Source organism: Astyanax mexicanus, chromosome 5 (assembly GCF_023375975.1).
Source record: "Astyanax mexicanus isolate ESR-SI-001 chromosome 5, AstMex3_surface, whole genome shotgun sequence".
Lineage (NCBI taxonomy): Eukaryota > Metazoa > Chordata > Actinopteri > Characiformes > Acestrorhamphidae > Astyanax > Astyanax mexicanus.
Genome location: NC_064412.1, coordinates 22,929,432 through 22,941,903, shown reverse-complemented (window position 1 = coordinate 22,941,903; position 12,472 = coordinate 22,929,432). Strand labels below are relative to the sequence as shown.

General features: G+C 36.3%; 1 protein-coding gene across 1 annotated transcript in view; it reads right to left on the bottom strand.

Moving 5' to 3' along the window:
• adcyap1r1b (adenylate cyclase activating polypeptide 1b (pituitary) receptor type I) overlaps window positions 1-12,472 on the bottom strand; it is a 52,847-nt gene that overhangs the window by 14,660 nt on the left and 25,715 nt on the right. Inside the window, exons 3-5 of the mRNA XM_022675855.2 lie at window positions 9,769-9,865; window positions 2,399-2,509; window positions 31-134 (exon numbers count right to left, since the gene is read on the bottom strand). Coding sequence (XP_022531576.2) covers window positions 31-134; window positions 2,399-2,509; window positions 9,769-9,865 — 312 coding nt within the window. The remainder of the gene's footprint in view (window positions 1-30; window positions 135-2,398; window positions 2,510-9,768; window positions 9,866-12,472) is intronic.

Below are 12,472 nucleotides of genomic sequence, written 5' to 3'. Positions count from 1 at the left end.
CTGTTGAAATAGCAGACTTGTCATGCTTACCATTGGACTGGTCCGATTATCATCAAAGGGACACACATCCACATAGTGAGGGAACATCTCTGACCAGCCATCCTCAGTGCAGTTCCGACTCACTTTTCCCAAATCTAAAAAATACATGTGGAAAGTTAGTGACCATCATTGTTTGATAAAATAGATCTATTACAGCTTCCACTAAATCAGATATATCAGGAACTTGTTTAACAGTCTCTGTACATGTTTAAAGAGAGAGGCTAGTTATGGATACTTGCTTTACTGAGTTACACTTTACACATGATTTCATGCAACAACATGCATCACAAACCTGCTTTAGGGTAGATGGAAAAAGGTAGCTAGCAGTAACTACAGAGTTGTTGGTTTGTTAATTGCAATTAGAGGTAAAAAATATGACAATATTTTACTATATCATGGTACATTTTGTTATTATACTACACAGTAGGGGTAGACATAGACTATGCATAGATTAATAGACAAGTTGACTACATAGCCAGGACATCTACTAGTTGCTGCAGTAGGCAGCTGTCTTTTTTGATCCAAGCTACAAAAAACTACTACACCCTGCAGTACAGTCCTCTAAAAACGCGTATTTTCACAGAGGTGAAAGGTCCAGAGTTGGACCAATCAGGGTTTGGGGCTGAACGTAAATCAGCTGTTCGCCGATACTGATCGGGGACGGAATTGAATGGGATCGAATGCTGAATTTTGATCATTTTTCCTTATTTTGTCTATCTCTAAACAAACAATGGAAAATGAAGCTGGTTGTAAATAAACAGAATGTTTTTTATGAATGTTTTTTAGAAGAGATAAATGTATAGATTAATGTCCAGGACTCATTTGACTAATTGACGAATTTTGTTGACTTAGGCGTCAAAATGGGCTGAAAGTGTAGTGGGGTTAAAATTCTAATAAAAGGGCGTTATTAAATAAAGGTAAGAAAATGGAAGCAAGTAACAGTGAATTGACTAAAATATTATTTTTTTTATCTTAACCTTCATATTACTAAAGGGGAAAAAAGCATGACTGTGATATTATACAGTGAAAAATCAGCTTTCTGCTGCTGACATTTCTAGACTATCTTGTTCTTACCATGCAAAATAAACCATGACATACATGAAAGAAGACAATAATACTGTCTTTGTATCAGTGTAGGAAATTTGTTCCTATTAATTCACTCATTATTTCTCAGAAATGTGACATAATGTTGGGTGCTTATGTAACAGTGTTTTTTGTAGAATTTTTTGTAGAATTTTCTCAGTTAAACCTCTTTCTTTTGTTGTATGGTTCCCGTAATTGGTCCGAAAGTCTAAACTGTCCAGACAATGCTTTTACACTGGAAACTATTTAGACCACGGTCCAGTTCATCCAGACCGAGACCATGTCTTTTGGTTGGACCAAAACCTTTGGTTTGGTCCAATGGTAGTTTGGTTTGGACAAAACTGAAGAGTCTAAGGGGCATTTTTCCAAACAGGAATCTAAGAATAGGATTGATCCCTGTCTGGAAATCAACATTAAAAGTCTGGACCAAACAAGGTAGGTGTGAAAACACTGCAAAACAACATTCTAACAGAAACATGAAAGTCTTTGAATTTTTTATTTGTAGACATCTTTCTTAAGTTGGGACAGATATGTATCAGTTTGGATTGTGTTAATAGATCAATTAAGGATACCTCATCCCTTAATTAACATTCTGTTTGCATTGCTTCCATCAACTAGAGTTCTATATTTAATATAATATTATCTTCAAGGCTATTTGACAAGCTTAAGGAACTTTTTTCATAAATCGGAAGCAGGATGTCAAAATAAACAACTCTGCATTTTGTCTCCTTTTTTTTTTTTTCCAAATAATTTATATTATGTGTTGAACTGTATACATTTGCAGATGATATTATACTAGTAGGTATTATAGCTAATAATGATGAAACAGCATACAGAGATTGATACATTAGAGTAAGATGATTAACCTTTACCCCGAATATGGAAAAAATAAAGAAATGATGGTTGATTTAAGAAAAAAAGAGGAAGGTTCCATCTCCTCTAGTAATTCTTGACCAGAAAGTGGAGAAAGATTATTTAAAATTTCTTCATACAATCATTAGTGGTTCACTTAAGTGAATAACATTGCTGTCTTGCTGGATAAAGCTCATCAGAGCTTTATTCTTTTATTAAATCATTGCTATAAACCTCAACTCCCGAATATGAAATGATTATATATATTTTTACAGGCCCACTGGTAGCCTTCAGTAGAGCTAGTGGCAAAAAACACAGAGTGAGTTTCATTAGAGTTATATATAATATATATATACATATATAGTAATAAAACATCAGAGTCATTATGGTAGTCAGGATAAGATGACTGACAGCTGTCTCTCACCATCAAATTCTTCACTCATGACCTCGAAGAGTTCAGGGCAGGGCATCCACATCACGTCACCTATTCTTGCCGGCTGCCAGCATGTTAGATTATCCCACATCCAGCGACACACTGCAGCAGCAGAGAAACAGAGAAGCACATTCTGAACACAGGACTTCAAAAGACAGATGAGAGAAAAAAAAATGACAGTCAGAAATGCTAGTGCTCCATAGCTGCACAGACACACTTTCTGCACCAGTTTATATTGGGGTATTTATGGCACATGAGAGTTGAATAACCCAGTTTGAGTTATATTTAGTGGTGTGGGGCTTGACAGACATTCTTTACTTTACAGTGGAAAAAAGACATGATACAGAAATAGTCCTCCATCTGGCACTGTATCTTTGAAAAAGGGCTTTATAATGAATTCATGTTCCGTATTTGACACATATTTAGGTTATCTGAGGGAGGAAATGACAAGAGGATCAGTGTTTTATATTTATGAGCAGAAAAAAAGACCTTGAAGTGTCATTACTGAAATACTGGATAAATTGGACATACTTATTATCTGCTTAGCCACACAATCACATATGGATTTACATATGGATCAGTCTATATGTGAGAAAATGATAAAACATGATGGTGGGGGTTAAGTAAACTGAATTACTGTATTTTATAAAGCGCGCTTAAAATCCTTTAATTTTCCCCAAAATAATCTGGTGCACCTTATGTATTAATTTTACCAGTCAGGTTGCAAGGAGCATTAAAGCCACTCTACAGAAGTACAGCATTAAAAAGGGAGTTTTAATGAAGTTTCCTCAGCACCAAGGCTGGAGCAGCATTAGCATTAGCCGCTAACCGCAGCACTAGCTCTCTCACCGTTTAAAGGTAAGTATATCGGATTGTAGCCTGTAACATGTTAAAACAAGCTACATAGGCTGAAACGCTATCTGATAGCTCCCTGGCTTACCAGAACACTCAGGGTTTCTCAGTCTAGCGCTGTCGGTTGGCATTTACTAGCGCTAAGCGTTGCTAACGATGGCTAGCACTGCTGCTAACCTCGCTAAAATATTGAAAATCTAAGCTTACTTTAAATAAATGGAAGTGCTTTACTTACCCAAATAAAGTGTGTAGATTAAACTTGCTTGCTAATTTGACTTTGGAAACAAAAATTTTTTTTAAGAATCATTTTTCCTTACTATTGTTACTTAGTGTATGAAAATAGACCAGAACATACACATATATTGATAGTAGGTCTTATAATATATATATGGTACTCTTAATGTGCTGGAGTAAGTATAGTTGAATGCAAGTAATTGTTCTCATGCCGAATTTCAGTTAAAATATTGAGCTGTAGGGTATGTCAAGTAAATATATTTTTGTACCAAACATTATGAAATAGACAATATACAGTAATACAGTATTTGGATAATATGTATACAGTACAGATCCACTGTACTGTAAACACACTGCAGACAAGAGATCAACAGAAAGAGACATTTTTCAGGATTTTTCCTTACTGATGTCTGTTCCTGTAAAGCATCACACCTAATCAGATATTAATACAACACACATTTTCCCCTCACAACTCTAACACCTTTACAAAACACCAACACATCCACTGCTCACACACTTCATCACATGGATGCCTATTTTAAACCTTCGGCATCCAACAATGCTCCTTAACTCTTATTGACATCTATTGCATCATACAGCATCCTAAGGGTTTGACAGGGATTTGGGATAAATATCAGAGCTGCTTTAGTTCTTTTTAAATTAAAATAAACACATTTTCTAAGTCAGACATGAATGTAAAGCTCTATATTGTACGCTTACAGAACTGCCCTTTCTAATAAACTAATTTTACCAAGGCGGATTTCCATTGCCCTAGACCACATAATGACAGAGTGACATATCAATCGAGAGCTGTCAAAACTGCTTTTCAGTTTGAAGATCACAGCGTACCATGTCAAAGAACTGTCAGGCACTTTTTCTGTCTGTCAGTTAAGAGAAGTTTTTGTTTGTCTGTGTGGCTGAGAGCGCTGTGGCAATACACACATTTTCAATACAGGAGATAAAAACATCTTCTGCTGTTTTTTAAAATTATATTTTGAAATGAAGAATTAAAAAAAGCATAATTAACACAAAGTAGTCAGTGCATTATATCTGTAACATAAAATATCCTATAAACTGACAGGGTGAAAGGATGTGCATGTACATTCCTAACTATACGCTGCTGGCCACAATCATTACCACCCACTGTGCTGTCCACTGCATGTAGTAATGCCTTCTTTTTACGGTACACAAGACACTGTGGATGGAGGAATGTTAAATACCTGCACAACTTCTAAAATTGAATGTCTGATCCATCTGCCACCCACTCTCAGTCATCTTACTATTACTTGATAATCGAATAATCTGTTAATTATTTTTTCTGATTAATCGATTACTGATTTAATAAAATAGGAAAAGAGCAAAATCTAATTTCCTACATTTTATAGTTAATAAACCAAACTGTCTTTGTACTAATGTTGTAATTGTATAAGGGAAACAAAACCTACCATTATTAAAAATATTAGTGTATGAATGTCAGGGTTGCAGCAGCAGGGAGGTGAGGAGGCGGACATAAGTGTGAGTAATAATTAATAAGCAAAGAAAAGAAACTAACAACTTAAGTAGACAACAAAGAATAACAAGAACAAGAAAACAGCAACTAGACAGACATGAATCATGCACAAGAACGCTAAAACTGGCTATATATACACGGAGGTGGAACAGGAAACAGAAAACACTTGGAGACAGGTAACGAAGGGGTGGAGCAACAAATGACACGTGGGAACACAAAAGACTAAGACGAAGACTAGGGTGGAGACACAATAAAAACACAACAGGGACATAAAAGGAATTAACAGTTAATTTAGTCAGAAAAGTCCTTGAAAAAGGCTTTAAATGTATTATTTTTAAAAGTTTGAATTTACTATTTTACTTTTGTTTTCTTTTAGATTGTTTTAACAGTCTAGTAGGCTCTAGTAAAACTGTTTGAGAGAAAAATAGAACTTGTCGCTAACATTAGCTTGACTAATACTACGGCTTGTTTTGGAACTGCTGGTTGAGCTGCCACATTTAAGACTTAATTGATTTTATTTTTTTTAATTGATTAGTTGTTGCAGCTTTAATAGTAACATTAGCTAAACTAATTTAGCCTTACCATTTGTTTGTTTCCAAAGTCTGTTCTATAAATATTGTAAATTATAGTTGTAAATGTTTTTCTTTGAAAAGACAAAAATACCTTCAGGCCAAATCCTTTAAAAAAAATCATGAAAACAGTATTCAGCCTTTAACTAAATGTTTAATTTTGATTGGTTTTGGAAAAAATGGCCCTATTTAAAAGTCTTATTTAGAATTCTGTAAGTAACTCTGGGCTGTATGAAGCTGTTAATATAAATTATGAGAAGCAGGGAGCCAGCGTGGTGAAACTAAAACAAGTGTAATATGTTTTCTTCTTCTTCTTGTATATGTCAGTACTCCAGCTGCAGCGCTAACAGCAGAGAACAAGCTGCTGACGGTCTGCTGTGGTTTCTGGTAATCCTGTAAACAGTGCATTACAGTAGTCTAGGTGTGAAGAAACAGAAGCATGAATCAATTCCACAGAATCATGCAGTGTGAGGAAAGGCCTGCTGTGTTTCTTATATTAAAAAGGCTGTGTTAGGATAACTCTGAACCAAATATGATATTTAAATTCTTAAATTTATCTTCTGTTTGCTCTGAGTGATTCATTCTCAATAATGCAGATTTCTGTTCTTTATTTATTTCATTTTAAATAGTTTCTTTCTATTGTTGTTCTATTGCTGTCAGTGTACTGCTGGTATTCTTTGCCTCTACAGATAAAAAATAACTGTGTGTCTTCAGCATAACCATAAAAAATGATTTTTAATGTTCTTCAGTGATGTGTCCTGATAAGACATATATTAAAAATAACAGATCCAGGACCTGCTGGCTAAATCAGTCCTGGCCATTCTGTAGAAGGTTTTCTGCTTCATGCCATCTGGCAAACAAGCTGGTTCTCTTACAATTGCCCATCTCGTAACAACCCGATTACCTTTATATTAAGGAAATACGTCCAGATGGTAAAATATCTAAGACTGTGATTTATTAACAGATGCGACAAAGCTAAGGAGACGATGCGTTGTCCATATGACAGCTGAATTCCACAGAGAATAGGAGAACGTTTGAGTGACATATTCTTTCTGGAAGCCACTGGAACATTTAGTCAGTCCCAAATGGCATTATCTCTAATTACGATTTCTCAAATCCTGCCTTCTCCCTGGAAAACTGTTAATTACTTGAGTAGAAAAGACACAGACACACAACCAGCTACAAAGCCGAACTGTGCTTCTTTGTATTTCCAGAATCTCTCACAAACAACTCTTTTATTTCACAATTATGAGAAAAAAAAAAAAACAATTAAAAACTTTTTAATGTTTTGCTCACTGTCTCTCTGAATTAAGAGTGGTGATGCCATCTCCATAAGATTTTATGAGTCTGTCTATATTTATATATGAGGGAACACTTGTCAAACCATCAGTGCTTCATTATCACTGGTGGTCTCGACTGTCTACATCATTATGGTCATGTTACAAACTGACAGAACGGCGAGGTGCCAGAGCGAGTTCTGAAAGATCTGTGTGGACACTTGATCTATCTATCATCTTTCTATCTCTAATTAAGCCACATTTTCACAAGACTTACTATAGTGACAACTCCAATGCTAACTTTGAAGTCCTCTACTAGCCCATTCTTAGCTTCAGCAATCAGCCAAAACATTAAAATTAAATCTACATAAGCCTGTCTTATCCTACAATAAATGGACATGACCTCAGTGATATTTAATAATCGTGATATGGTCTACTGTGATTAATTGTATGTTTGTTCACATACATAACAGTGAACAGTATTTTAGCTTCAGTAACTGTGACTCCATATACACAGTGTGAACTGCAGAAGGTGAAGAAAAAAGAAATATACAGTTCTGGAAAAATATAAGAGACCACTTAAAAATGATGAGTTTCTTTGATTTTACCAAATTGAAAACCTCTGGAATATAATCAAGAGAAAGATGGATGATTAAAGCCATCAAACCAAGCTGAACTGCTTGCATTTTTGCATCAGGAGTGACATAAAGTTATCCAAAAGCAGCGTGTAGGACTGGTGGAGGCGAACATGAAAACTGTGATTAAAAAACAGGGTTATTTCACCAAATACTGATTTCTGAGCTCTTTAAAACTTGAATATAAATATGAACTTTTCTTTGCATTATTTGTGGTCTGAAAGCTCTGCATCTTTTTTGTTATTTTAGCCATTTCTCAGTTTCTGCAAAAAAAATGCTCTAAATGACAATATTTTTATTTGGAATTTGGGAGAAATGTTGTCCGTAGTTTATAGAATAAAACAACAATGTTCATTTTACTCAAACATTTACCTATAAATAGCAAAATCAGTAAAAACAAATTCAGAAACTGAAATGGTCTCTTAATTTGTTCCAGAGCTGTATATGTTTCCCAAACTATGATTAATTAAAATTGTTTTGTATTTAAATAGGTTTGAATGCTATGTTATGCTATTCTACAGTATTATCATTGTCATTAGTTGCATTAGTTGTTTTAATCTTTTTTAGGGTTTAATCTTCCTTACCCTTGATTGCCTTATTGTTACAACATTTTTTCTGTTTTCTCAAATCTGAATTTCGCCTGCTTTTATTACTGATTGCTTGTGTTGGAACCCTGGACTGTTACCCATTTTATGTTATGTTTTCTCTTCTTGAAGTTAATGTAATGGAAGCTGGAAAATTGGGTAAGCGTAAGAATCTAAGACATTTTGACCAAAAAAAAACCCATTTTTTAAACTGTAGTACTTAGTGGTCAGGAAACCAGTGATATGATACTATATTAATACTGTACACTTAGGGGGCAAGGGATAGCTCATCTTAACAGAACTTTCCATGGTATCAGACAACACAGAACAAGTTGAGGGTATTACATTCATGTCGGTTTGAATGTTTCTTGCATACAGCTTGTGCAATCTATGTAGTAAAGCACCACGAATATGCTTTGTAGAAGCTGCACATGAGCCAAATATCATCATTCTCAATGCATAATGTCCTCTAGAGGGGAATACAACCCCTCAGAATTGGACTGCAGGGCAGTAGAACACCTAAACAGTGTTCACAAACATTTGGTATGGGTTTAAGAAGCATTTGAGATCCAAACCAACTAACCAACATTGGTACCACACTAAAGGTCCTGTTGCTAAATATACACAGTCAAAGCACAAACGTTTGTAACTTGAGTGTTTCTACACTCACTGTCCATTTTCTCAGCTTCACTGACCATATAGGAGCACTTGTTGTTCTATGATTACAAACTATAAACTGTAGTCGTGTATCTGTTTCTCTACATACTTTATTATTCTCATTTCACCTTGTTCTACAGTTTCCAGTGCACAGGGCAGGTTTTCTTTGGGTGGTGGGTCATATTCAGCAGTACAGTGACACTGACATAGGAGTGTTAATGTGTGTTTTGCAAATAAGTGAATCAGACACAGCAGTGCTGCTGGAGTTTTTAAAACTGTGTCCACTGTAACTTAGTAAAAGTCTTGAGTCTTAAATTTGCTGATACCTGCATACAATAATTAATTAAAAAATATATATATGTCAGGGCAGCCGCTTTCTGTCTGCCTGAATTGGACTCTAATTCAGTGACTCAAAACTACACTTCCCAGGATTCCCCTGTGCTCTCTCCTCCAGACTCTCCCAGTCACGTGCCACTGCGTCTCACAAACTCTCCATCATACTAATTAGTCTGATTGTTCTCGCCTATTCAGCCCTGTATAAATACCCCCTCATTTCCTGTTCGCTGTGCCCTGTATTGAATCTAGTTACTTGCGCTTCTACCTCGCATTCTCTTTATCTTCTCTGCCTTTCGTGTTTGACCTCCGCTTGTTTTTTACTGACTACTGCTTTAGCTTAGCCCCTTCTGTTTAAGATTGTGTTCTGGTTTGACCCTTGCCTGTTTTTGGACCTTGCTCTCTGCCTTGCCCATGGTCAGTGCTGTTGATCGTCTGTGTAAGACCTTCTGCTTCAACCAATCTGGTATGTTGTTTATTTATACTGCCTTTCTGTTGTCAGCTACACCTGTGCTTGGTTTTCCCTGTTATACTGTTGCTGTCTTAAATAGATTGCAGTCCGCATGTGTCTCACCCGTGTCTGGCATTCGTGACGATACATAAAGCTTTACCGTTAACTTTATTTAAAATGAGTTTCTAAAAGAAGGCTTGTCCAAACTTCTCACACTTTATCCCACAGGAAGAAATACAGCTATAAATATATTTTTTACCATATTCTGGGTCGCTGCCAGGGTCATCCAGGGCCATCCTCTCCATGCACTTTTCTTTCTCTAGTTGGATGACACAATCTGGGTGCATGCACAATACCTGAAACACACACAAAATACAGAAGTTAAAGGTTTAAAAGTTTAAAAGCCAGATTTCTACATTTTCATTCACATTTACAGTTAAGGTATTTAGCAGACGCCCTTATCCAGAGTGACTTACAACAGTGCTTTGTTGTTTACTTCAAAATATTTATAGTTAGTTTGTAGAGACTATGATCAAGAGATACACAAAGCTTGATAATGTTTATAACCCTAGGAGATTATTTTTTAAGATTAGTTTAGGAACTCTTTGTGGAAGTTCATTCCACCAACTTGATCCTCCAGCACAGAGAAGAGTCGGGATGTTTGTTTTCTGTTGGTCTTGAGGGATGGTAAGTCGAACCAAGCTCTTGGTACAGATCTGGCTTTGACCGTTGCCATCAAGTAGGAAGAAGCTAGTCCGTTTTTGGTTTTGTAGGCCAGCGTCAGGGGATTCAAATTTGATGCGGGCGGCAACAGGAAGCCAGTGGAGGGAACACAGCAAAGAAGTCACATGACTGAACTTTAGAAGTTTGAAGACGAGTTGGGCCGCCGTATTCTAAACTAGTTGCAGGGTTTTGGTGTCTCGCAGTGGAAGACCAGCCTGTAGAGAGTTGCAGTAGTCAAGTCTTGAGATGACAAGAGACTGTACAAGCACCTGTACAGTGGCTTCCTGAGAGAGAAAAGGTCAAATTCTTTGGATGATATACAGGAGAAATCTGCATAACCATCATCCATTCATCCATTACTATGCCAAGGCTTCCTGCTTTTGCTTATGGAGTGGCCAATGTGTTTTCAAAAAAGAGATTGTGGTGAATGTCTGTAGTCCTCCGATAAACAGAAGTTTAGTCTGGCTGGGGTTGAGTTTCAGGTGATGAGACTTCACTTTATTAAAAAAAAAAGCTGTATTATAGAAATGATCTCTAAATGTTGTTGTTGTTAAACAGTCCTTGTCGGGACTTCACCCAGGCCATGCAGTCTTTAGTGTGCCAGCAGGGTTTACACCAGCACTGACTGAACCTTCACCTCCATTCATTAATCTGACGTATACACACAGCCAGAAAGGGCTACAGGACTGCCAGTTGCCTTGACAATGGCATAAAAAAACCTGCTGAGACTCAGAAAATGTATTTGTGTGTTACATAAGAAGTAGCACTCAGAAGCTCTCAGAACTGTCAAATCTTTTGTAACCCTTTTCTTTTGGAATCTGTGCTATGAAGGCTCACTGTATGGAAGGGAAACAGGCATACCCTGGCACAGTCAGCTGGGATCTCACTCTTTAAACATTATTGAAATTATTTAATATATTACACAAGAATACCTATACATTTCTGTAACAGGCCTGTAGATCTCGTCAATTAGAATTCTTTGTGTAAATGCTGCTGTAGAAATGTTAAAGGGTTAATGGAGCAGGACCAATGCCTTCATTTACACACTGCCTGGTCAAAAAAAAGTCTCCACCTGGATTTAACTAAGCAAATGATCTGGGGTTGATGCTGCAGTTGGTCAGGTCTAGGTTCAGCAACAGTATGTGCTGAAAGAATGAGGTCAGCTGACTACCTGAATATACTGAATATAGACCAGGTTATTCCATCAATGGATTTTTTCTTCCCTGATGGCACGGTCATATTCCAAGATGACAATTCAAGGATCCATGTGGCTGGAATTGTGAAAAATGATTCAGGCAGCATGAGATCATCATTTTCACACAGGGATTGTTCACCACAGAGTCCAGACCTTAACCTCATTGAGAATCTTTGGGATGTGCTGGAGAAGACTTTGTGCAGCGGTCAGACTCTACCATCATCAATGCTGCTGCACGATCTTGGTGGACAATTAATGCAACACTGGATTGAGATAAATCTTGTGACATTGCAGAAGCTTATCGAAACAATGCCACAGTGAATGCGTGCCACAATCAAAGCTAAAGGCGGTCAAACCAAATATTAATGTTTTATTAGATTTATGTTTTAAAATCAGATTATGAGATTAAAATATTTTCATCCAATTATAGACTAAATGTACGACCCCACAGGATGAATCACACAGCTAATAACACACAGCTACCATCACACAGTGCTATTAGTAAGCTATTTCTGGCTGGAATTGTAACAGATTTGTTTATTTCTCTCTGATATAAATCCCTAGGGGATTCCATATACTTACATCTTTATCTGCCAACAGATGTTAAACGATAACATGAATAAAGGAACACACTTATTGCTTTTAATTTAGCAAAGTAATATGATTTTATATGATGAATGCAGAATCCAATCACATGCCTGACTTGACTACAGCTCACTTTTCCCTGTCAGGCTGAATCAGAGAGTGAGGGCATTACTCGACACAGTGACTGATCAGAATATGAGTTATGGCCATCCATCATAAATCCCTCTTAGAATAGTTATTATATATAGAACTATATATATATAGAACTATATATATATATATATATATATATATATATATATATATATATATATAGTTCTAAATTCTGAATTAATCTACCTTTTACATTACGGTTAGATTGGGAACAATGGCAACAATCAGAAGAATCTGTACAAAGATGCAAGGAAAAAAACAACAAAAACACAGATTCACCTCTAGTAATTAGTATTCATGTTGCTAA